Source organism: Desmodus rotundus, chromosome 8 (genome assembly GCF_022682495.2).
Source record: "Desmodus rotundus isolate HL8 chromosome 8, HLdesRot8A.1, whole genome shotgun sequence".
Lineage (NCBI taxonomy): Eukaryota > Metazoa > Chordata > Mammalia > Chiroptera > Phyllostomidae > Desmodus > Desmodus rotundus.
Window position 1 is genome coordinate 70,653,859 of NC_071394.1, and position 24,350 is coordinate 70,678,208.

At 42.6% G+C, this 24,350-nt stretch overlaps 1 protein-coding gene across 6 annotated transcripts in view; it reads left to right on the top strand.

The window, feature by feature from the left end:
- EIF4E3 (eukaryotic translation initiation factor 4E family member 3) overlaps window positions 1-24,350 on the top strand; it is a 170,496-nt gene that overhangs the window by 36,932 nt on the left and 109,214 nt on the right. For 3 of the 6 annotated variants that reach the window (XM_053930436.2, XM_053930435.1, XM_053930437.2), the window contains exons 2-3: window positions 1,905-2,045; window positions 20,444-20,516. Coding sequence is in view for 1 of the 6 variants with exons in the window: in XM_053930434.2 (XP_053786409.1) it covers window positions 5,062-5,183; window positions 20,444-20,516 (195 nt within the window). In the remaining 5 variants the exon portion in view is untranslated. Of the gene's footprint in view, window positions 1-1,904; window positions 2,046-4,985; window positions 5,184-20,443; window positions 20,517-24,350 lie in introns of those variants that run through there. The other 3 variants (XR_008427562.2, XR_008427561.2, XM_053930434.2) reach the window with 1 other exon arrangement.

A 24,350-nucleotide genomic window follows, 5' to 3' on the forward strand; every position in this document is an offset into this window, starting at 1 on the left:
ATTGCCAATAAGTTCCTCCACCCATTCAACAAATATTAAAAATGTTAAACACACACACAAGTCATTCTACTGGAAAGTGAGCTCCCTGAGAAAGGGATTTCTTTTCCTGTATTGCTTACTAATGAATCTCAATCATGTTTGGAACTTGCATAGCAGACATGCAGCAAATACTTATTGAATGTAGAATAAATGAATACCTAACATTTACTGTATCATATTATTGGGTTGGCCAAAAAATTCGTTTAGTTTTTTCTGTGCCATGGCTCTAATAGTGCTTAGTTGTCTTTAAGTTCATCCAAAACAATTTTGTTAGATTGTATTGTGACAGCTGTCATATAAGTGTGCATTTTTAAAAAACTTAGTTAAAACTGATGAATTTTTGCTCAGCAATTTTAATATTGAAGATGGAAGAAGATACACAACACTTTAGGCATTATGCTTTATTATTTCAACACAGGTAAAAATGCAACTGAAATGCAAAAAAAAGATTTGTGCTGTGTATGGAGAGGGTGTGACTGATGGAACTTGTCAAAAGTAGTTTGCGGGGTTTCTTGGTACTATTGATATTTTGGCCAAATAATTCTCTGCCGTGGCACTATCTCATGCATAGGGAGATATTTAGCAGCACCCCTGGTCTGTACCCACTAGCAACCAAGAGCGGGAGGTAGCTGATCTTCTCAAAATATCCAAATCAATAAAGTCATTGGTTAAAATGAAAAATGTGTCTTTTATTTTACAGAAAAAACTTAATGGACTTTTTGGCCAACTGGATATATACCAGTCACTTGCTGTGTCCTTTTTCTCATTTAAATCATAATGCTCATTTTCTCATTTAACCGTTGTGCTCATTGAGAGGTAGGCACTGTCAGGATACCCATTTCTCGGATGTGGAGGCTGTGGCACAGAGGGATAAGAAGCTTGCCAGACTTGGGGAGAGCTGGCTTTGAGTGAGGTTTTCTGGCTCTGGAGACCCTGGACTTTACAACCGTGCAGAGTGCTGTGTGCCAGGTGGCACAGCCGTGTTTAGACATGTGGTAGAAATACCTTCAGGGGACCACCAGACATTCCATTAAATGTTTTCACTTTGAGTTAAGTTTCCTTTCCTATAGTGCTGTGACAGAGGCAATAAATGGAGGGGGTTCAGGAAAGGCTGGCTGGCCAACAATGACTCCCTGTCATTAGCTAGTTCTATGGCTATGCGACCTTGCACAGTGTCCCCAAACCTTAGTTTATTTATTGATCAAAGAAAGAGAATTAGTTAGGATCTCTGCCTTCCCTTCCAGCTCCAACATTCTACTGTTCCTGTGACTCCCAGGGAGCCTGATGTGAGTGGAAGAGAGAGGACCACTTGTCACTAGGCAACCAGCACCCACCTCACCCATGTTGCCATGGTGATGATGAAAGTTGGGCTGATGGGATTACCAGTTAATTGCATATGAGAGCTCAAGGCCTCTGTCTCTTTCTTGCTTGCTGCCTGAGTCTTTTTTCCTTATTCTCTGTGGAACTGTGGGGAGATGTTTCTCCCCACACCCCATCACCTACAGGGTCCTCAAGGCAGCCCTAGTGCAATGGAAAGCAACTGGAAATAGAGAGACCGGCTGTGTCTCTGAGTAGCTGTGTGACTTTGCACAGGTTGCTCAGCTTCTCTGGGCCTCTATTTCCCCATTTGGAAAATGAAGATGTTAGAATAATGATCCCTGTCTAAGGTTCTTCCTTGCTCTCAAGTCCTTTGATGCTTAGGGAGCATGTCAGGGGAGAGGACCACACTGTTACTAGGCAACCAGCAGGCACCCTGCCCAAGTTGCCTTGGTGACTGCATGCTGGAGGGGAGGGGAGTAGCTGCTGCAGCTAATTGCTTAATTATTTATGAGTGCCTCAATTCCTTTTTGTTGTTTTGTTGCTAGGGGCTGTATGGTTATCTTCTCTTCCTCTCGCCTGCCATCCCAAGTCATCTGAGTTGCCTGTTACTCAAAGCACATTGGCCTCGATGTCAAGCTACCCATGCTCTAGTCCTTTCCTGTGATTTCCTTGAGTGGTGGCCTCAGGTAAGTCATCTCAGTTCTCTGGGCCTCAGTTTCCTCATTTGTAAAATGATAGGTTTGCTTAGATAATCTTCAAATTTCTTTTCCACGCTGAAATTCTAATTCCTGCTGTCCAGTTACAGAGGGGGAAGATGAGGAGAATTTTCCCAATTTATTATCTTATGAGGATGATTCTGAAGAGCAATAACACATTTCCAACAGTAAGGGAATGAAAGTTATGCTCATTGTTCTCTCCTTGCCTCTCACCTTAGTGACATTACCTGACCTCTTATTAATCTACGGGTCATTAAAAATTCTTTTTTGTATATCACCTACTTCCAAAAGAGGTTTGAGGGGTTGTATAAGATGCATATGTGTAAGATGTGTGTGTGAAATTAGGTCATTACAATAAAATAGGACTAAAGTAATATAAAAATAGTCATGCTTCTTCACTGGTTAATATTGATGTTGTGATTAAGCATCAAATGTAGTATTGAGCATCCTGGAAACCAAAGCAAAAAAGAGAGGGAGGTGCATAATTGTTACTCAATAAAGAAAAATTGCCTGACTGTTCTTCTAACTTCTGAAAGTAATTTATCATGTGGTATATATTGTGTTTTGGAAACTGCATGTAACACTTTTAACCCTTTCTTGCCAAGGGTGTAGTTAAAGGACATAAGGAAGAAGTTAAACTTGACACTTTGACTAGTTTTAATTATTAGAAAGCAACCCCCATTTCTACCAATGCCTTAGAATTTGATAAACATAAATATCACTTGGTAAATATAAATTTTCAGAATCAGCTGTTATTTATAAATTAATAATATAAATTCATGTAACCACTTTGCACAACAATTTGGCAAAAATGTATCAAATTTTTAAACATAGACAAAAATTCTACTTCTCCAAACTTGCTCTGAAATAAATTTGTACAGATGAGGAAACATATCAAATACAAAATCGCTTATGGTAGCATTATTTATAAAAGGAAATGACTACAAACTACATAAATCTTGAGGGCTAATGAATTAAATTACATTATTTCTCTAGAATGGATTACTTTGCAGCCCTTAAAATGAAGTAGATTTGTATGTTTTGATATGGAAAAATCTTTAAGTATATAATGTTCAGTAAGACAAGGATGTGCAGCAATGGTACAAAATGCTTCTACTTCTGTTATAAAAGATACAGACAGGTATGGAGTTTATATGTGTAGACGCATGCTTTTATGTGCATACTTGTTTTTTTCCTGGAAGGAAACTTAACAGTGGTTTCCTCTGGGCGGAAAGACTGATGGCCTTGGAATGGAGGAAGACTTACTATTCATGTCCTTATTTTTACTATGTGGACATGTTAGTTTTTTAGTTAGAGGGAGGTAGAGCTTGGAATTTAAAAGCCTAGTCTCTGTTCAAATCCTGGGTGTCTCACTTACTAGGCGTGTGACCTGGGGGTTAATTTAACTTCTCCATTTATCATCAATAAAATAGGCCAATAATAGGACCTTTCTCATTGGATTGTTGTGAGATTACATGTTAAGTTTAAAGTCCTCAGAACAGCCTAAACAATGCTACATTTGTATTTTCTTGAAAAAAAACAAAAGGAGAAATTTTTTTAAGTGCATCTAACTTAAAGGACCCCCAGTATCTCAGAGTTCGAAAGATTTTATAAACTTGTCACTGCTTCCAGCATCATATGTTGTATAGAAATTATGTTTGAAGCAGGGATCAAAAAGTAGTCATCTTGTTAATCATTGTCATTTTATCTGGACTTGAATACCTTCTAGGGAAGGTTCCTACCCTGGGATTCGTAGTAGGCATTTACCATGCCTGTGATGGCCCTGAGTGCATCTGGATTTGCAGCTCCTCTTCTTTTTTAAAGGGTCCATCACAGTGAATGCTCAAGCTAAGAGCAGAACGTGTTAGGCCAGGTGGAAAATCTAGGAGGAGCTGGAACCATTACAGCCAAAAAGTTAAAGAGAGTATCCATGCCTATGTCAGTTATGATGTATGTGTTCAGATGCCCTCATGCTTCTTTTCTTTTGCAAGAGTGACAGAGACCTGGCAAGGGGGCTGTGCTAGGAGGATCCCTGAGGAATCTTCTGGCGGTAGGGAATTCCTCTTTATTCAGAGGTGCAAAAAACAGAAGGCTCTGTGTTCAAGATTGCCTGGTTTCCTCCTCCATCCTTGCAGGTGCTTTGTGGCAAGCCTGGAGAACTTCAGCTGACTTTGGGAATCTTCCTTTGAAATTAGCCACACTTTAGGCAGGGCTTCAGCCCCCAACCATGGGTAGATGGTGGCCTCAAGAGAGGGTGGGTTGGGGGCTCTAGTCCCTTCAAATCATCTCAGTTCGGAAAGTGCAATCACGGTAAGGAATTCAGGGCTGACCTGTTACAAGTTCAGGCCTGAGTCAGTGGTTCCTGGCTTCTGTATGTCTGGCCCTTTCTATCTGCACTCTTGGGCCTTCCAGTCTCTCTATTCATTTGGCCAGAGGTTCCCATTGCATCTGTCACACCCAACTGTGCTTCCATCTGCCTTTCCATTCCTCCATCCCTACTCTTGTCACCTGCCAACTTTCCTACCCACTCCTCCTTTCCTATCACCATGGAGTTATTCCTCCCATGTTCCTTCCGGAGCCCTCCATTCAGTCGACTGACGACCACTAGTCTGGCTGCGGAATCAGCAGCTTGACTGGTACTGTTCCCCCACGGCGGTAGCCTGCCGAGACGTCCGAGACGCAGTTCGGCCCTCTCTCCTTTGGGTCTGAGCCTGAGCGGAAAGGTACCACCGGCCCTTAGGCCGGCTAGCTTTTGTTCGCTGGGCGGGGGGGACGGCGACGGAGGCCGGAGTTCGGCGCGAGGGCGGGCGGGAGTGGGAGGGAGCTTGGCGCGGGGAGGGCGGGGACGGGGGCGGGGACTTGCGCGGGGTGGAGGGGAAGTGGGCCGGGGATTGGCGCGGGGAGGGCGGGGGCTGGGCAGGGTTGACTCAGCGGGCGCTCGCCCGGCGCTCGCGGGTCCGCCGTCCTGGCAGGCGGGGCGGAGAAAATGGCGGGGCCCCGGGCTGCCCCCGCCCCCGCGCCGCCGGCCGGCCCGCAGCAGCTGTCGGCGCTGCGGCCTGAGCCGGGCGGGGTTCCGCTGCATTCGTCCTGGACCTTCTGGCTGGACAGGTGAGGACCCCGCCGTGCGTCCGCGGGCCCTGCGCCACCGCTTTGTCTTGGGCGCCCAGGCCCCGTCTCCCGCCCGGGGGCCTCGCGCCGAGCTGGTTTGGGCCGGGGCGAGCGGCTCGGAGGGAAGAGGCTCGGCCCCAGAAGTTTCGGCCGCACTTTTCCTTTTTTTTCCTCCCTTTAAAAGGAGGTCTGCGGGCGAGCGTTGGGGTAGGAGGTGGAGGGCCAGTCACCCCTCGGGGCTCTTGGGGAGCTCGGGACACGACCTTGGCAGTGGCAGCGCTGGGAATAGTTGACCCGCCTTTGGGAGTGTGCGGTGTTAGTACCGGGACAGCACCCAGGTTCCCGCACCAGCGCCCCACCGAAGCGGCCGTGTTTATCTTTTTGAGTTCTAATCCATTTGGCACGGGGTTTGTTGTTTGTTTTGTTTTCTTAGCACTTACCATGGAGCCACACACCTACTAGGCGCTGGGGATTCAGTGGGGAGCAGTACCTCACCTTGTCAGTCCAGTAGGGACAATTATAGCTCTCTCAAGGGACAGCTCAAGTGCCCTGTTCTCAGAAATGCTTCCCTGTCTACCGCGTCTAATTTAGCGCACCCCACCTCCAACCGTTCCGTTTTCTGCCCTTGTTTTTGTTATGATGCTTAATGCTAGTGTTGAGGAATCTGTCTCAATACCTCAACACTTCCCCTCTGTTAAGGGCCAAAAAGTAGGGACTTTGTTTTTGACACTTGCTATATCCCAACACCTAGAACTGTTCCTGGCACACAGGAGGAGCACAAGAAATTTTTGACAAAGAATACAAAGTCTCTTTTTAGTATCTGTCACATAGTGGGTGCCCAATGTGGCATCTTAGGGTTGTCCCAAGAGCTCATGGAAATTTTGCTAGCACTGTCTCTACTGTGGTTTAAGTGTTTGGAGGAAATGTATGTGACAGCTTTCTGTGAAATGTACTTAGACACAAGTCTTCAAAGGCCTGGTATAAAATGCCTGCAAGACTTTTTAAAAGTGATAGTCATCTCTTTAAGGAAGATGGGCTCATTCTTTTCTTCCTGTTGGAATTAGCACCCGTCTATAAGAACTGACACTTGGAGCCTTTGTCTTTTCCATGACCCAAAGAAGAAGTTGGGGGTGGGGGAGATACACTGAGTGTCATCTTTCAAAATGCTTTCACTTTTGTTAAGAGAGAATTTTACTGTCATAATGAGGGTGTTTTAGGCAAACTATCAAAATGAAATCATGTGTGTCTTTGTTTTCAAGGGTGTGCTGTAACTGCAGTTATGAACTGGTATCTGTTTCCAAGGAGTTAAACCTGGATCTGTGGGATAAATTGTGAATACTGTTGACTGGTGGAAACAGTATCAAAAGAGTTTCTTTTTAAACAGATCAAAAATTAGTCTGCCTAGAGGGGTAACTTTTTAAGAATGGTCTAAGATATTAAAACTATATAACACCATAACTTTTTAAGTTATTTGGTATTTTTTAAGATAAGAACATGGTAACTTCAGTAAAGACAGTATAGCTTTGATATTATGTATTTGCACATTTTTTTCTCTGAAAGCCAAAAGGCAAGTGAAATATACTATTATTGTCACAGTGTCCAAAATCTTTAATAGAAATGACTCTTAATTTAGAAATTATAATTAGTTCCAGCATTGCACACATGAATTTATTTTCCTGATTAATCATCCCATAGCTTTAATTGAACTTTCTCCACTTCTTTGGGAGTCCTACAACTATGTAGGCTGTCCCCTTCCCCTTGGGTGTATGAACACATTGAATTATAGAGGTTCATTTATAAATTTTTCCCCTAGAGAAGCAAGATACTAGAGAGGGTAGTACAGTTTTTAGCCGATATCTGCCACCAGCAACATTGGTTTTTAGCTGCACACCATCCAAAGGCCTCCCACTGCTTAAAACTCCCCTTTGGCACCTGTCTCCTAGCCTGTCCTACCATCCAGCCCACTGTGTGGTGATGGACAAGTAATCTAGCCTTCGTAATCCTCATTTTCATTGTTTGTAAAAGGGTGATAATCATAGGATATATCTCATGGGGTTGTTCTGAGGCTTAAAGGAGAGCCATCAATGTGAAAGACCAACACATAAATGTTTATTAAATGCTCACTTCCAACAGTGATACTTTATGCTTCCAAATTGCAGTCCCCTCGCTCCCCAGCAACCCTCTCCCACAAACATAACCACCACCACCACCACCACCACCACCACCACCACCACCACCGCCCCCCACACACAGCCCCTGGAGTAGGTTATCTGAACTCGGTGTGAGGAAGCCAGAACTTCATTCGTTCCCCTCATGGATGAATTGGAGAACCCCTCAGTGAAGTTATTTGCATTTTCAATAGTAAACTCCAATATGACCTTTTTTATTTTTTTAAGTAGGTGGATTCTGTGGCTAAGGATTTAAGCATTTGGGAAGTAATTTTTGTTGACAGTATAGAATGAAGAGTTTTCCTTCCATTTCCTGGATATTTAAAACCCTGCCCTGTCTTGATTCTTGGAGGCCACTCTTGGTTATGTGTCTCTGCTTTGTTTTCATCTCATGGTTACCCCCTTTCCTCTGATTTTCCTCTGCAGGACTCAGTCCTTAGCCCTCTTCTTATCTCCATCCACACCAGTGATCTCATCTGGTCACAGGCTTTCAGTTCCATCTGTGCACTGGTTATTCCCCAGACTTGACACTGTGCATTCAGCTCCTCCTCCTGTCTCTGTGTGAACGTCTAGTGCACATTGAAATTCAGTGCGTGGCAGACCACCTCACCTTCCCTCCCAGACATGCCTCCTTCCATCTGTCCATCTCAGATAAAAGCACCTAACAGCAACTCCTTCCTTCCATCTGTTCAGCCCAGAAATCTTGGAGTTATCTGTGACTCTCCTCCTCACCTTCCGTCTTTGTCTTCTCTTCTTGTCCTTCTCCCTCCCCTGCTACATCCATTATCCTGTTGATTCTACCATTAAAGTGTATCCAGAATCCAATTCATTGATACTATCTGCATCCTAGACCTTGGACCACAGGTTTCTAACCTGATGAATGCAAGAGCATCCTAACCGCTCTCGGTGCATCTGCCCTTGTCCCTACAGCCCATTTCCACCACAGCAGCTGGTGGTCCCTATAATACATAAATTAAAGCACGTCACTTTTCTGCTCTATGTGTCACTCAGAGCAAAAGACAAAGTGCTCATCTTATAACAGCCCATGAGACTCCGCAGCATTTCCTGTCCTCATCCAGACACCTTTTTCCCTCTGCCTCCCTGTCACTGTCCCTCCTCCCACACCATTCTAGCTCACTGCCACCCTTGTTCTTTCTCCATTACCCCAAGGATGGTCCTTTGTCACTGAGTTCCCTCTGCATGGGAAACTGTTCCTTCAATCATCTGCTAGGTGCCTGTGCTTTTTTCTTTTTCTGGTTTCTCCTCAAATGTCATCTCAGGGAGGCCATCCCTGAGCACAGATACAATATGCCATGCATATCCAGACACATTCCCCATATCCAGACACATTCCCCATGTCCCTGACCCAGCCTTATTTTCTCTGTAGGATGAGCCCCATTTGCCTGTCTTCTCTCACTAGAATGTGAGCTTCACAGGGTTCTTTCCCCATTGCTCTGTCTGCAGCTCCTAGATCAGAGCCTAGCACAAGTTGGCCCACTCTAAATATTTAGGGCATTATTGAATTCTACCTACAGTGACTTTCCCTCCTCCCATGGCAGTTCATACTACTATGAATATCATTTGCAAGTCTGCATCTCTAGCCCTGAACTCTCTCCTGAGTTCTGGACACATGCCACCTACCATATGCTGTGTAAAGATACCCCCATCCTACAAGTTCTTCAAAGTTGGAATTTCCATTACCCCTTGAATCCTCTTCTCTCTCAAGTACCCTACTTCACCCAGTTCTGTAGTCCTTCCAGTTGTTGACTCACTGTTGGAAAACTTACTCTAAGCCGCAGCTGTCCCCTCATCTCCATGTCCTTCCCTCTGGAGGCCTAGTTCTCTCTGACCCCATATTCTCACTAGTTACCTGATCCCAGCTTTCCCTTCTCCAAGCATCTCCCCCCTCCCCAGCCTGGGTTGGCAGAGTCAGCTTCCTAAACACCTGATCTTGTCATTCCTAAACCCTGTCCTTCTCTGCCACAGCAGCAGGTTTTGACTCTTTGTCTCTCACCACGTAAGGATGCTTCTGCTATAGGATTGTATGCACCAGACAGGTGGGGTTCTGGGTCTCCACCCCTACTTTTACCAGAGCATCTCTGATTGATTTTGTTGTCTGTGTTTTTAGAAATGGACCACTTGAATTTGAAAAAAAGCATTTCCCAGCTTTAAAAAACTGAAAACTATAGACTTCCAAAATATGGTACAAAGTTCTGTGTTGCTGTGTTTAACATGAAACCTACTTCCTTTTTAGCCTCATCACCTACCTCTCCCCAACTGCAGAGTACCACTCAGTCTTTGCATTCTCTCTGGTAACAGCAGACTACTGGCCCTTTTCATGGATAAACCATGGTCTTGCCAGCATCTGAGATTGGTCTCACTGTGCTCCTTGTGCTTGGGATGCCCTGTCCCCTTTGTCTACCTGCAAAGCTGCCATTCACCCTTCCATGCCTCACTAAGGTGCTGCATTTGTAATTGTCTTTTGGCAGCCTTTGGCTCAGGAAGGATTAAGCCCACCACCTTGTGTTTCCACAGCATTTTTTATAGGCCAGCATTTAAGGGTCATTGGTTTCTCTTCTGTCCCTTCTTCTTGATCATGAGGTTCTAACTGCCTCTTGTCTGACTCCCAGGAGTGCACATTACAGTGCATGTAGCCGGTGCTCAGTAAGTATTTGTGTTCTTGTTTTGTTTTTTAATCTTCACCCAAGGATGTGTTCATTGATTTGAGAAAGACAGAGAGAGAAACATTGATGTGAGAAAGAAACAGATTGGTTACCTCCCATACATGCCCTGACTGGGGATTGAACTCACAACCTAGGTATGTGCCCTGACCAGGGATTAAACCCACAACTTTTTGGTGTACGGGACGACACTCCAACTAGTTGAGCCATCTGGTCAGAGCTGTGTTCTTGTGGTGTTAGTCATAGAGATGGGTCATGATGGACATCTCCCATGAACCTCACCCCATCAAGGTTTAGGTCCACCTAACCATCGTTTCTTCAAGTGTAGCCTCTCACCACATACCTACTAATCACCTGACTGTGCTTGTTAAAGTTCAGTCTCCTGACCCTGCCCAACCTTACTCAGTGAGACCTCTGGGGTGGAATGTGCATTTTTAACAAATCCTCTAGGCCTCAAAACCTGAGAATTACTGCTCTGTTTATTAATGAGGTTAATTGAGCATATTGGTTGCTAGTCACTGTTCTGGGTGCTAAGAATGAAAAGATGATGACAATATTGGACCTGGGCCTTCCAGAAGGGTTGTGTCACATGCTGTATGTTTCAGTAGCACTAATGATGAGTTCAGCAAGGTGCTGAGTTCTAGAGGGACCCACCTTTCAGGGTGTAATGCTTTCAAATGCATTGTTACTGTGTGCTCTACAATAACAAATCTGATATTTGGAAGTGGGGCAAGGCTTGACAAAGAGGATCCCCAAATTATCCTTCTTCATAGAATGGTCCATGGAGACTAGGTAACAGCAGAAGGCTACACAGAAGGCCATAGTTGAGAGGTAGAGAGTGCCTAGCATCTCAGCTATTCCTATTCTTTTTTTCCCCCATTTGTTTTCTTTCTGAACCTACAGGCTCTCTTAAAGGCCCAGGATTTTATTTCATGTAAGGGTTAATGGTCTCCGGGTTGGTCAGACAGGGAAAGGTTCTGAGTAGGGTTCACAGCCTGGCCAACTGTGGGTCAGTGATTGCTTTTGGCAGATAGACTTATGGTCCCTAAACATCCTCACTCAGAAAAGTTACTAGTGCTTCCCCGGTACTAACCATTCCAAAAATATATTTTCTTCTTTTAATTTTAGAGTTGCCATTCTGTATTTCCAAACCTAAGACAACCAGCAATACTTTAGTGATCTTGCCAGTTAATTGCTAAATCAACCTGGCCATGATTACAGGTTGAAACATGGCCTTGCTTTAGTTCTGTTGTCAACTCTAACACAGTTATACCTCTCTTTGACACAACTCCATGTACTGAAGGATTAATTATGTATCAAGATTAAAAGAGTCCTAGTTGCTACTGGCAAGGATCTCTTAGGCTAGGAGTGACGATCTCTTAGGCAGGGAGAAATCAAAATACAATAAAAATGCAAAAATAACACATTTAGATTATGTACTTTTAGTGGATGCATTATTAAGTATTAATAACAGGCCTTGAATCATTTTTATATGTGACTCTCAAACTGCAAGCTGCCGTAAGCACAAGCAACAGATCTGTCTAGAAGTGACTGAAATGAAATCTGTCTAAAAGTGGTTTGAAGGAGTGAGTGATCTATAAGGGACGTTGTTCATTGTGTAACCGAGCCTGAGCACATTTTCCTTCTGACCACTGAGCCTGATGTTAGTAAATTCAACAAGAAAGTTGGGCTTTAGGAGACATATTTCTGGCTTTATAGTTTTCCTCTTTAAAGTAGTTCTCATCACTGAAATAACATGATCTCTCAAATTAGGTAGAGTATTATCATTCATATTTTCATCACCATTGTTTGTGCATGTGCACTGGACATGTGTCTCAATTAGTTGGATATACTGTACCTTATGTAAAGTTTTAAACAGCCTTTTCCACTTTAACCTTTCATAGTAACTACCGTTTTCCTCAGTGTGCTAGGTAGACACTTGAATGGGTGCTGTACATAGTTACCCACAAAATCCTCACAATGCTGAAGTGGGACATATCAGTGGCATTTTATAAATGAGAACACTGAGCCCCAGAGGAGTTACTTCTTGATGTCACACAGCTAGTATGGAACAGAAACAAGATTTGAATGAAGTACTGTGTAGCTCCAAGCTCTAGGGTCTCTAACCCCACTGAATACTCTATCCCTTTGCATATGGACAATAAATGGGACACAATTCTCCCATATTTCATATCTGAAATACAGAAGCTGGACAGGACATGAGAGGTAATCTAGGTCTACCACTTCATTCTACAGAGAAGAAACCAAGGGCCAGTGTCATCAGAGATAATTAAGCCAAGGACTTCCTGCTTCAAAATTTGCAGGGAAAGAGGAGGACCCTGCCTAAAACCTGTACTTAAGTGCCTTTATAGAATTGCCCTTCATTTGAATGAGAACGCTGTCTCGATAATCTCTTTGAGTAATGAAAAATGGATGTGTTATAGTAATAATGTTTACATGTTCATTACCCCTTACTTCCTGAGATGTTAGCATTTCTTTCCTTCTTTTTTAATCCTCACTCAAGGATATGGTTATTAGAGAGAGAGAGAGAGATCAATGTGAGAGAGAAACATGGATTGGTTGTCTCCTGTATGCACCATGACCAGGGATCAAACTTGCACCCTGGGTATGTACCCTGACTGAGAATTGAACCCATAACCTTTTGGCATGAGGGACGGTGCTCCAACCAACTGAGCCACCCAGCTAAGGGTGATGTTAGCAGTTTTTATGATGACATGATTTAGATGACATAGGCCAACACACCTCAAACTTTAATTTATATATTATCTGGGATTCAGCAGGTGTCAAGAGATGCCTGGAGACTCTGCATCTCCAATAAGCTCTCAGGTGATGTCAACCAAAAAATATTTCCAGGTATTGCCAAATGTCTCCCGGGGGCCACAGCCTCCACAGATGAGCATCCTTGGCTTGCAGAGACAGGACTCAGTTAGGGTTCTCTTGGGAGGTTTGTGTTTGTAACATGAATGAAGTAAAAAGACATTCAAAAAATAAAAAGTACTGAGGAAATTCCATACCGTTTTCCACAGTGGCTGCACCAGTCTGCATTCCAACCAACAGTGCACTAGGGTTCCCCTTTCTCCACAACCTCACCAGCACTTGTTGTTTGTTGATTTGTTTATGATGGCCATTCTGATGGGTGTGAAGTGGTATCTCATTTTGGTTTTAATTTGCATCTCTCTGATGGCTAGTGATGCTGAGCATCCTTTCATATGTCTGTGGGCCTTCTGTATGTCCTCCTTGGGGCAGTGTATGTTCAGGTTCTTTGCCCATTTTTTTTAATTGGGTTGTTTGTCTTCCTGGAGTGGAGTTGTGTGAGTTCTTTATATATTTTGGAGATCAAACCCTTGTCTGAGGTATCATTTGCAAATATATTTTCCCATACGGTGGGTTCCCTTTTCATTTCGTTGATGTTTTCTTTAGCCATGCAGAAGCTTTTTATTTTGGTGAAGTCCCATTTGTTTATTCCTTCCTTTATGTCCCTTGCTCTAGGGGACATATTGGTGAAAATATTGCTGTTTGGAATATCTGAGATTTGCCTGTGTTCTCCTCTAGGACTTTTATGGTCTTGCAACTTATATTTCAGTTTTATCCATCTTGAGTTTACTTTTCTGTATGGTGTAAGTTGGTGGTCTAGTTTCATTTTTTTTTGCATGTAACTGTCCAGATCTCCCAACACCATTTGTTGAAGGGCTGTTTTTACTCCATTTCATGTACCCCAATGTTCATAGCAGCACAATTTACAATAGCCTTAGAAGCAACCTAAGTGCCTATCCGTAAATGAGTGGATCAAAGAACTACGGTACATTTACACAATGGAATACTACCCAGCAGAAAGAAAGAAGGAGCCCCTACCCTTCGTAACAGCATGGATGGATCTGGATAGCATTTATGCTAAGTGAAATAAGCCAGGTGGTGGAAGACAAATACCGTATGATCTCACCTATAAGTGAAACCTAATCAACAAAACAAACAAGCAAGCAAAATATAACCAGAGACATTGAAATAAAGAGAGAACTGACAGTAACCAGATGATAAGGGGGAGTGGATAACAGGAAAAAAGGGAAGGGTCATCAAGGAACATGGACAAAACAAAAGCAGGATAGGATCAAGGGTGGGAGGTGGGGGTGGCTGGTGTGGAGGGGAGTGATGGGGGGGAAAATGGAGACAACTGTACTTGATCAACAATAAAACAAAGAGAAAAAAAATAAGTAAAGATACTCTACATGTGATACCAATAAAAATGTTTCTTTCATAGAAATCCAGTACTGACATTTATCTTCTAATTGCTACAGCTACCTCTTAGCATAACAGGGAAGAGAAGGTGTGGGCTCTCACCACCAAGGCTGCTGTTTTGCCATTAGCAGCCTGCACTGCTGCTTTAAGAAACAGGAACAGTAGATGGTACAGCTTCTGGATCAATGTTGAACCAGCAAGTCCAGCACACCGTGGCCTGCTACAAGACAGACTATTTAAAAATCTCAGCTTGTTTGCCTATTTTAAAATTGATTCTCTGGATATGGCCCAGGTTTGCTTATTGAAGATGTCTGAGGTTCAGACATGAGAGTTAGTCGTATTGGCATTTTTCAGTGACTGTGAGAATCAGGTTTGGCTCATAGAATAATGCCGTGCCTTGCACTGGCCAAGCCAAATATTCACTACAATGAGAAGTTCTGACAACTCTGTTTTGTTACTTTGAAATCTGGATATTCATGAAACTGTAACACCTGAAAGGAGCCTTTCAGATCACAGAATCCAACTTCTTCCAGTAAGAAATTAGAAAAATCAGTTTCCATAGAACCTGACACATTTCCTCTCAAGCAGCAATATGTCAGCATTGTAAGATGTTAACCAGAATAGAGCTGTTGCTGACATGATCCTGTAGGTTTTAGCGAGGACCTTCTGTACCTTGTTCCATTGAAAAAAAGGCTGTTCTAAGAAAGTTATATGGACATAATCTAGTATTGAAAATGGTATTAAACAAAAACTGCGGTGTGGATAGGAACTCACTAAGTGGGCACTGCTGGAAGCTGGCCTTGATTCACAGGTTGACCTCTCCCAGACACCTCCAAGCCCAGTACTAGTAGCAGCTGTCTGCAGATCATTTTGTAGCCCATGCTAGGTGGCCCTGGGCAGAACACAGGTGGTGGCTAGCCTTGGTCTGCATCTCCCAGGAGGCCCCAGAGCCAGTGCACCCAGTGGACAGCTTCAGACCATTTTGAAGCTCCACCACCCAACCATCTCCACAGGCAACACACTTAAGGCTCAGACTTAGCAGGCACCAGAGTATGTCCCTGAAGTATGTCATGCTCTATGGGATGGGCACAGCTGATCCTTCATGGTGGTCAGAGGTCAGTGGTCATTGGTTGCAGCCAGTCCTTGCAGCTGATCAGCCTGGGGGTAAACCCCTCCTACTGATATACCAACAGCAATCAAGGCTTAACTACAAAAGAAAGGTGTACACAGTCCACATGGGGGTGCACCTTGAGTACCCAGCTCAGGTGAATGGAAAGACCATGCCACTAGACGCTACAGAACACCTACTACATTAGGCCACTCTACCAAGCCCAGGAGACATAGCAGTTCTACCCAATACATAGAAGCAAACACAGGGAGGCTGCCAAAGTGAGGAGACAAACCCGTTCCAAATTAAAGAAGAGAACAAAACTCCAGAAAATGAAATAAATAGAATGGAGACAAGCAGTCTACTAGGTACAGAGTTCACAACACTGGTTATAAGGATGCCCAAGGATCTTAGTGAAAACCTCAACAACGTTAAAAAAGGACCAGTCAGAAATGACAGATATACTAAATGAAATAATAATTTACATGGAATCAACAGTAGAGTTGATGAAGCCAAGACTAAGATTAGTGATTTGGAATATAAGGAAGCCAAAAGCACCCAATTAGAAGAGCAAAAAGAAGAAAGAATCCAAAAAAATGAGGATAGTGTTAGGAGTCTCTGGGACAATTTCAAGCATACCAACATTCATATCATAGGGGTACCAGAAGAAGAAGAGAGAGAAAGCAAGATATTGAAAACCTATTTGAAGAAATAATGATTGAAAACTTCCGAAACTTGGTGAAGGAAATAGACATACAAGTCCAGCAAACACAAAGAGTCCCAGACAAGATGAACCCAAAGAGGCCTACACCAAGACACATCATAATTAAAATGGCAAAGGTTAAAGATGAAGAGATAATCTTAAAAGCAGCAAGAGAAAATCAGTTAGTTACCTACGAGGGAGCTCCTATAACGCTGTCAGATAATTTCTCAACAGGAACTTTGCAGGCCGGAAGGGATTGTCAAAAAATATTCAAACTGATGAAAAGCAAGGACTTATAATCAAGATTACTCTACCCAGCAAAGCTATCATTTAGAATGGAAGGGAAGACAGATAGAGAGCTTCCCAGACAAGAAAAAGCTAAAGGAGTTCATCACCACAAAACCAGTATTATATAAAATGTTAAAGGGTCTTCCTTAAAGAAGGAGAGGAAAAAAATATGAACAACAAAATGTCGATAAATACATATCTATCAACAATTGAATTAAAAAAAATAAATGAACAAGCAGAACAGAAGCAAACTCAGATATAAAGACCGTTTTGGCAGTTGCCAGATTGGGGGGGTGGGGTGGGGAGATGGGTGAAAAAAAGTGAATGGATTAAAAAGTACAGATTGCTTGTTACAGAATATTCACAGAGGTGTAGGTTACAGCACAGGGAACATAGTCAATAACATTTTAATAACTGTGTATGGTGTCAGATGGGTGTAGGATTTATCCAGATGATCACTTAGTAAGTTATGTAATGTCTAATCACTGGGTGTACACCTGAAACTAATATAATAATGTATGTCAACTGTGACCCAAAATTTTAAAATGATTTTAAAAATGTGAAACTGAGATGGAGGCATAGGTAGACACACTGCGCCTCCTCGCACAAACAAAAGAAGGACAACAACAATTTAAAAACAAAAAACAACCAGAACTGACAGAAAATCGGACTGCACGGAAGTCCAACAACCAAGGAGATAAAGAAGAAACATTCATCCAGAACAGTAGGAGGGGCAGAGATGGGTAGCTGGGGGGGGAGAGGACTTGTGGCAAGGCGGCGGCTGGTGGACCCAGGGAGGAGCAAAGCAGACTGCACAACCCAGGGGCTCCAATGCGGGGAAATAAAGCCTCAAACCTCTGATTGGAAACACCCATGGGGGTTGAGGCTGCAGCAGGAGAAACTCCCAGGAGAGGTCGTTGGAGAGACCCACAGGGACCTAGAGCGTGCACAAACCCACCCACTCAAGAATCAGCACTAGAGGGGCCCAGTTTGATTGTGGGTAGCAGAGGGAGTGACTGAAGTCCGGCAGAGAGTGGAGCAAGTGCCATGGCTCCCTCTTGGCCCCTCCCCCACGTACAGTGTCACAGCTCATTGACCAGAGTTACCCCACCCTGGTGAACACCTAAGGCTCCGCCCGTTTACATAATAGGTGGGCCAAGACAAAAAAAAAAATGGCCCAAATGAAAGAACAGATCAAAGCTCCAGAAATAATACAACTAAGCAATGAAGAGATAGCCAACCTATCAGATGCATAGTTCAAAACACTGGTAATCAGGAAGCTCACAGAATTGGTTGAATTTGGTCGCAAAATAGATGAAAAAATGAAGCTTCTCAGATAAGGTCAAGTTAAAGGAGCTCATCATCACCAAGCCCTTATTATATGAAATGTTAAAGGGATTTACCTAAGAAAAAGAAGATAAAAAAGATGAACAGTAAAAATGACAGCAAACTCACAGTTATTGACAAGAACACCTAAAACAAAAACAAAAGCAAACTAAGCAAACAACTAGAGCAGGAACAGAACCACAGAAATGGAGATCACAGGAAGGGTCATCAACAGAGGAGTGGGAGGGGGAGAAAGGGGAAAGGTACAGAGAATAAGTAGCATAAATGGTAGGTAGAAAATAGACAGGGGGAGGGTAAGAATAGTGTAGGAAATGGAGAAGCCAAAGACATTAAAAGTATGACCCATGGACATGAACTATAGGGGGGGAATGTGGGAGGGAGGGGGTGTGCAGGATGTAGTGGAGTGAAGGGGGGGGAAATGGGACAATTGTAATAGCATAATCAATAAATATATTAAGAAAAAGAATGAATAAATTTTCCATTTACTAGAAAAAAAATGTGAAACTGAATGGACATAAATGACTTCGTTTAGTGGTGTCTTCCACTAGAGTATGAGTAAAATACCAGAGGCATTTAACAAGTTCATCAATGACCTTCCTTCCTGGTTGAAATGGTGGTGTCCTCACTTTGGATTTGCTTTAGGTGATAGAATCCTGTATGAGGTCGACATACAAATTATTCTCGTCCTAGACCATCATAAATGGAAGTGTAACTTTAAAAACTAGTAAAAATTGAGATATATACTTTTAAAATGAAAAAATACCAAGTGCATTTACTCCCTTTGGACCCCAGTGCCTCCCATAGGGGGTGCCTTGTACCCATCCTCCGATGTGCTTTGAATGAGCTGGGCTATCTGCAGTGGACATGCTCATTTGGGAGGTCAGCTAGCCTTTTCAAAGGAAGAAAAGTCAGTACCAGAATAAATACCAGTAAATTTTCATATAAAAGCAATAGATTTTTCATGTGAATATCTCTTCAGAAAAAGTTTGTTTCTAAAAACTTTCCACCAATGTTTTCATAATTTTAGCCAAAAATAACATAAAAGCCTGCATGAAACAGCAGATCAGTGTTTATTGAAGTCAGAACGTTGGCACCCCCATGTACAGGCGGTCCGGATAAACTGACGGATGAATCACAGGAAGGCACTGTCATAGCAAGGTACTGAATAAGTATCTCACTCTTCAACATGCTCTTCGGCATAGTTATTTGAGGCTAAATGTCTGGCAAGGAAATGCAATAGTGGTCATTACTGTGAGTTTGCTTTTTAAAAAAAAAACAAAAACAAAAACATAAAACAATGTCCAGCTTATTTATAAACAACTAGAAATGAGTTGTAAACCCAGTGCTTCAAGTAGATTCATTTTTCAGACTTTACCTGCTCAACAGGGGTCCCTTGTTTGCCTTCAAACTAATCCGTAATTGTACTTACTTAGTAACCACCAGCCTAGGGAGCTGATTTCAGAAATGCATTTATGGTACTCAGGCTTGACACCCAGGTAACATTCATTGGTCCATAGTTTGAATAATGTCATCTGTAGAGCCCTGCCTTGCGCCTCATATTCCCCCTCTCCCCCAAATATCAAGACCTCTTGGCCTGGCTCTTTGCTATGCTGTCCCCTCTACCTCTGAGCTATGCGAGCTTGTGCACTTATCCAGTGTGTATAACAACTATCCAGGGAGTTCAGCTTCTTGAGGTTCCCTGGGGACTGTGTCTCTAAAGGTCAGTAATGGGTAAAGAGCATCCCTTTTATAGATTCCAGATCCTAATGGATCAGCCATGACAGTACATTCTCTTCTCACACCAAGCCTCTTTAGTTCTTACTGGTAGACAGACATGGCGTTTTCAAGCATTGAGTGGTGAGTTTTCACCATAAGCTTGATGTAGCTGGACACCAACATTTTTGAGCAAAAACTGCTAATTCAGTATAGGGAGAAAGAAAAGGTGTCCATAACTAAGAGTCTTCTAAGGATTGATAAGATCAGGTCATGCTGCCCCCCTGTCCCAGGAATCCCGTGCTGAGTAAAGCTAGTCTCAGTTCATGGGGGTTTTTTTGGTGAATAATCCTGTAGTATGTTGCCATCTAGTGGAACATAGGCAAACTAAAGATTAATGTATTCTGACCCCAAAGTTCAGCAGAGCTAATTAAATCAGCCAGGGAAAATGACAAAGTATTTTCTAAAGGCAAGTGTTTTGGAAACACATGCAAATTTAGTGAAACTACAGTTGACTTTTAGTAATCATGTTTTCTTAAAGTTGGCAAAAGTCACTCTGTTTCACAAGAGTTTGTGAATGTTTAACCACTGGGGACCTAAGGAGTTTTTCAGACATATAACCGGGTCAGGAACCTGGCATTTTCATTGTCACCTGTGCAGTTGGCACAGTTTCTCATCCAAAGTCCTCGGCAAAGGCTTGGTTTTTACAGGATTAGTTTAGTAGTATTTTAAAATGTGATTTTAAGGTTTCCAATACCTTTCTTATATTCATGTCTGTTTTTTTCTACTAACTTTCCACAGAATAAATAAGTTTATTTTTAGGAGAAGCAAACCCATGGCTTCACAAAGTAGGAATTTCACACTTTAAATTCTAACAGGTCCCAGAAATGTCCGGTTCTGTGATTGTGGACCTGGTTTGCACGAACATCTGCAGACTCTACTATGGAATCGTTCATGAATGTTGACTGTTTCTTTGTCTTTTTGCTATATTTGCTTAGATCCCTCCCTGGAGCCACTGCAGCTGAGTGTGCATCAAATCTGAAGAAAATCTACACAGTACAAACAGTACAGGTAAGACCCAAAAAGGGGCACACCCAATTAACATGGTATTTGCTAGACATTTAATCTTCTACCCTGAAAACTGCTACTGTGCTGGAAGCCCCTGCCCAGGTCTCTGCTCTGGTGACAACTCTCCAGTCCATTTTGGTGCAGCTGCCCTTGACTAAGACAACCCTAGAGGACTGCTGAGCATGCCCCCACAGGGCCTGCTCTTTTCTTGGTGAACTGCTAAAACTTATCTACTATCTAAACCTTTCACAGACCCTCGTGAGCAACAGACTGTGCTGTGTTAGAAAGACATGAACTTGTGTTCCCATTCCAACACCAGCTCCCTGTTTGAGCTCTTATTTCCCATCTGTGAGAGGCACTGGCAGCACCTGCAGCATCACAGAGGAGGAGCAGGGGAATGCTTAGCATGGAAGTGGAAGGGCTAAGACCAGGTTTCCTACTTCATGTTCAAATTACATTGTCCTCAACTGGGCAAGTATCAACCCTTTTAATTTCTGTAAAATTAGTATACCAATAGCACCTACTTCATTGTTATGAGGGTTGAGTAGTATAATGCTTACACCTCACTTAGCTGAATACCTGATAGGTTCTCAACAAATATAAGCTTAATTTGTTAGTTCTTTCTGTCTCCAACTCTTAGGATAAGCATTTCTTTAAAAAACTGGTTTATTTAGTTGATCACATTTCTGTTTTATTCAAAAGCAAATTCTATCAAGTTTCCCCTCCTTTTCTAGTTTAATACACTACTACAGAGAAAATAATGCTTTTGAGTCTGTTTCATAATTGCATTAACCAAGTTCTGAAGTGTTTAGAAGGCCGTATTTAAATAGTTTTCCTTTTGTGCCCCTAAATCTTTTAATGTCTTAGGAATTCTATTAGATTGGCACTAGATTGCAACTTGTAGGCAGCCTCTTACATGCAGAAGTGCTTTTTTCAGAGTTTGCCCAATATTACGCAGAAAATGTGGTATTTATAGTTATGTGGTCGCAGGGAGGGCAGTAAGTGGGGTAGGCACGATCTCAACCATAGGCTATTTGTGATCTAGTCGGGAAAATGACATAAGCATGTACAAAGCAAAACACCAGTGCTGCTGTGATGACCAATCAGAGACGGTTATGAGGGTCTTTCCCTCCCTTCTCTCCTGTGGTGAATCAACTGTTGTTTAAGCCTCAGAGCACTTGAATTTAAAGCCTGTCCTCACATGAAAGTTCTTAGAGCCCATGGATTTTTGAGGGACTCATTAGACGGTCCTTTTTGTGATGACATTGGGCTGTGGGAGTTGTGCCTCGGATTCCAGGGCAGACTGGCCCAACCGGATGCAGTCAGATGAAGGGGTCATTCAGGTTCCCCCATGCTGCATGATGACACGAAGCAAGTGGCTGAGCTCTGGCACCTGCAGCAACTTAGAGGCTTCAGGGACCACTTTCAAGCTGGTACACATTAGGAAATGCTTTCTTAAAAACTACATTGGGATATAATTCATGCTTACTTAATGGAGATTTCTTAAGTGCACAGTTTGATAAATTTTGGCAAAGGTATGCAGACATGTAACCATAACCCAGATCAAGATAAAAAAGTTCCCATCTTGCCAGAAAGCTCCTTTGTGCCCTTTTTTAGCCAGTTCTCCCAGAGGCAACCACTATTCACGTTCCTGTCATGATATATTCATTTTGGTTTCTTTGAACTTCATATAAATGGGATCACAGAGTACTTGTTTTGTCCAGTTCCTATTGCTCAGTAAATATTACAAGGTTGGATGGATGAATGAATGAATGAGAAATTAATAAATGAACCATGTTCCTGAGTCACAACAGGTTACTCATATAAGGATCCATTAAGCTGTAGGCTGTACTTTCTCAATGGGGACAAAAATGGATTCTTGATGAGCAAAAAAAATCTTACTCTTTTTATGCATAAAGCACAAATATACATACAATACATAAACAGATATATAGATGTCTCTCTGTGGTATTAAAATTTCACAAGGGAGTGATAAGGCAAAAGGGCTCCTTCAGGCGCAGAGGTGATAATGAAACACTGATCTAAGTGGACAGGCAGTTCTGTCATACCGCTAATGTCTCTGTCTCTCAGTTTCCTCATTTGTAAAACTGAGATAATAGCAGTGCCTACTCCCTCTGGTTGATTGAGGGTTGAGGTTGCATGTAGTTTTCAGCAGTGCTTGGCACTTAGTAAGCCCTCAGATTTCATCAGCTTTTACTAAAGTGTTGTTGGGTTCCACTCCTCAGCTCCATCAGTTGTTTGGTGAGGATGTGGGCTCTGGTGGAAGGTAGTCAGACTGCCTGGGTTTATATCCCGTATCTGCTACATATAAACTTGGGCAAGTGGCTTAAGTTCTCTGTTCCTGCTTACACATCTTTAAGACGGGAGTAATTATGGCACCATTTGTATTACGAGGTTGTGAGAATGAAGTGGTAGAGGAAGTAGAAGGCACTGTGTAGGGCCAATCATCAGAATAATCAGCTCATTGACCATCATTTGCCTACTTCTATTGGAACATCTTTTTACTCTCTCAGTCATGTTTTATATCAGCAAACTGTGCTACTATTTCTAGATTATTTCAAGTATTTATAGCACAGCTAACACCCCTACTCAGGAAAACATATCTAACTTACCAATAACTTTTGGGATTTTAGCCCTTGAGTGTCCTTAATATATGTGAATAGTCCTTAGTATTTAACTGCTAGCTTAGGTGCCCATCTTAAAGTCATTTGAAGACGTGTTTTTGTCCCACTGTCTTTTTATTCTGTGGTCATAGGTTGACTCTTGAACATCCTGTTAAGCACTGAAAAACTGCATCCCTATTCATGTCTTTCTTCCCCATTTATGTGTGGATGAAATGTGAGAATCATGCTTTTCATAAAGACCATGTATCTTTTTGTACTTTGAGGTCATTCAGCATATCAGAGATCTTGATAGGGTGGGGGAATCATTATGCCCGTTTATTAGCAGGGAGGCTGAGGCTAAGAGGTAAGTGGCCCAAAACAGCCAGTGGAAACAGCCAGTCATGCTGTGTCTCTGGGAAAGGACCTTCATCATTCTGTTTCTACTGAGTTCAGTTTTCTTTCAGTTCCACCCCAACTAAGGAGGTGGGTGCTTCCAGATGACCTAGGGACCCCTGCTAAGGACACTCTCATCGGGGCCAACAATAATTCTGTCTGGACTTAGATTTATTTCCGACTTTCCTGCCTTTCTTGGAAAATTTCATTTTTTCATGTAGATTTGTTTTCAAGGTGCTTATTTTTTTTACTCTCTTGTGAACATTTCCAAATATTCTACATTTCTCCTGTGTTTTTATGTCCTAAATGGTGCTCTACAGAATAAGACATAGGTTCTGAACAAGCCTGATTTTACCTGTGGGGAATGAAGACCTACCTGCCCAAATGTGATTTGCAAGGGAGGGCTCCCTCACTCCCAGTGTCTTCAAGCTTTGCTACCACAGACCAAAAATGGCACCCTGAAAACTCATCCCTGTACACCATCTGCCCCTCCTCAGTTGTTGTTGTGACTTCAAGTTCTGCTACATTGTATCTCACCTGTACCGTGGTCTACCCAATATTTCCCATAAGCTCGCTGATGTTTTACTTATATTTAAATAAAACAGACACTTCATGTTTCTTCTGTAAATGGAATCATACACATCATTTATTATAAAGAGAAGGTCATCTTAAGAATATATACATAGCCTGTTATAATTAAGAAAATGTACCTTCTGTAACTGTGACATCAAGACATCATCCCTTATCAGAAGTGTAGGATTGTGCTGTCACAGGTCATTAAGTTAGGACAACAGATAGCTTTCCAGATCCCTGGGAAATG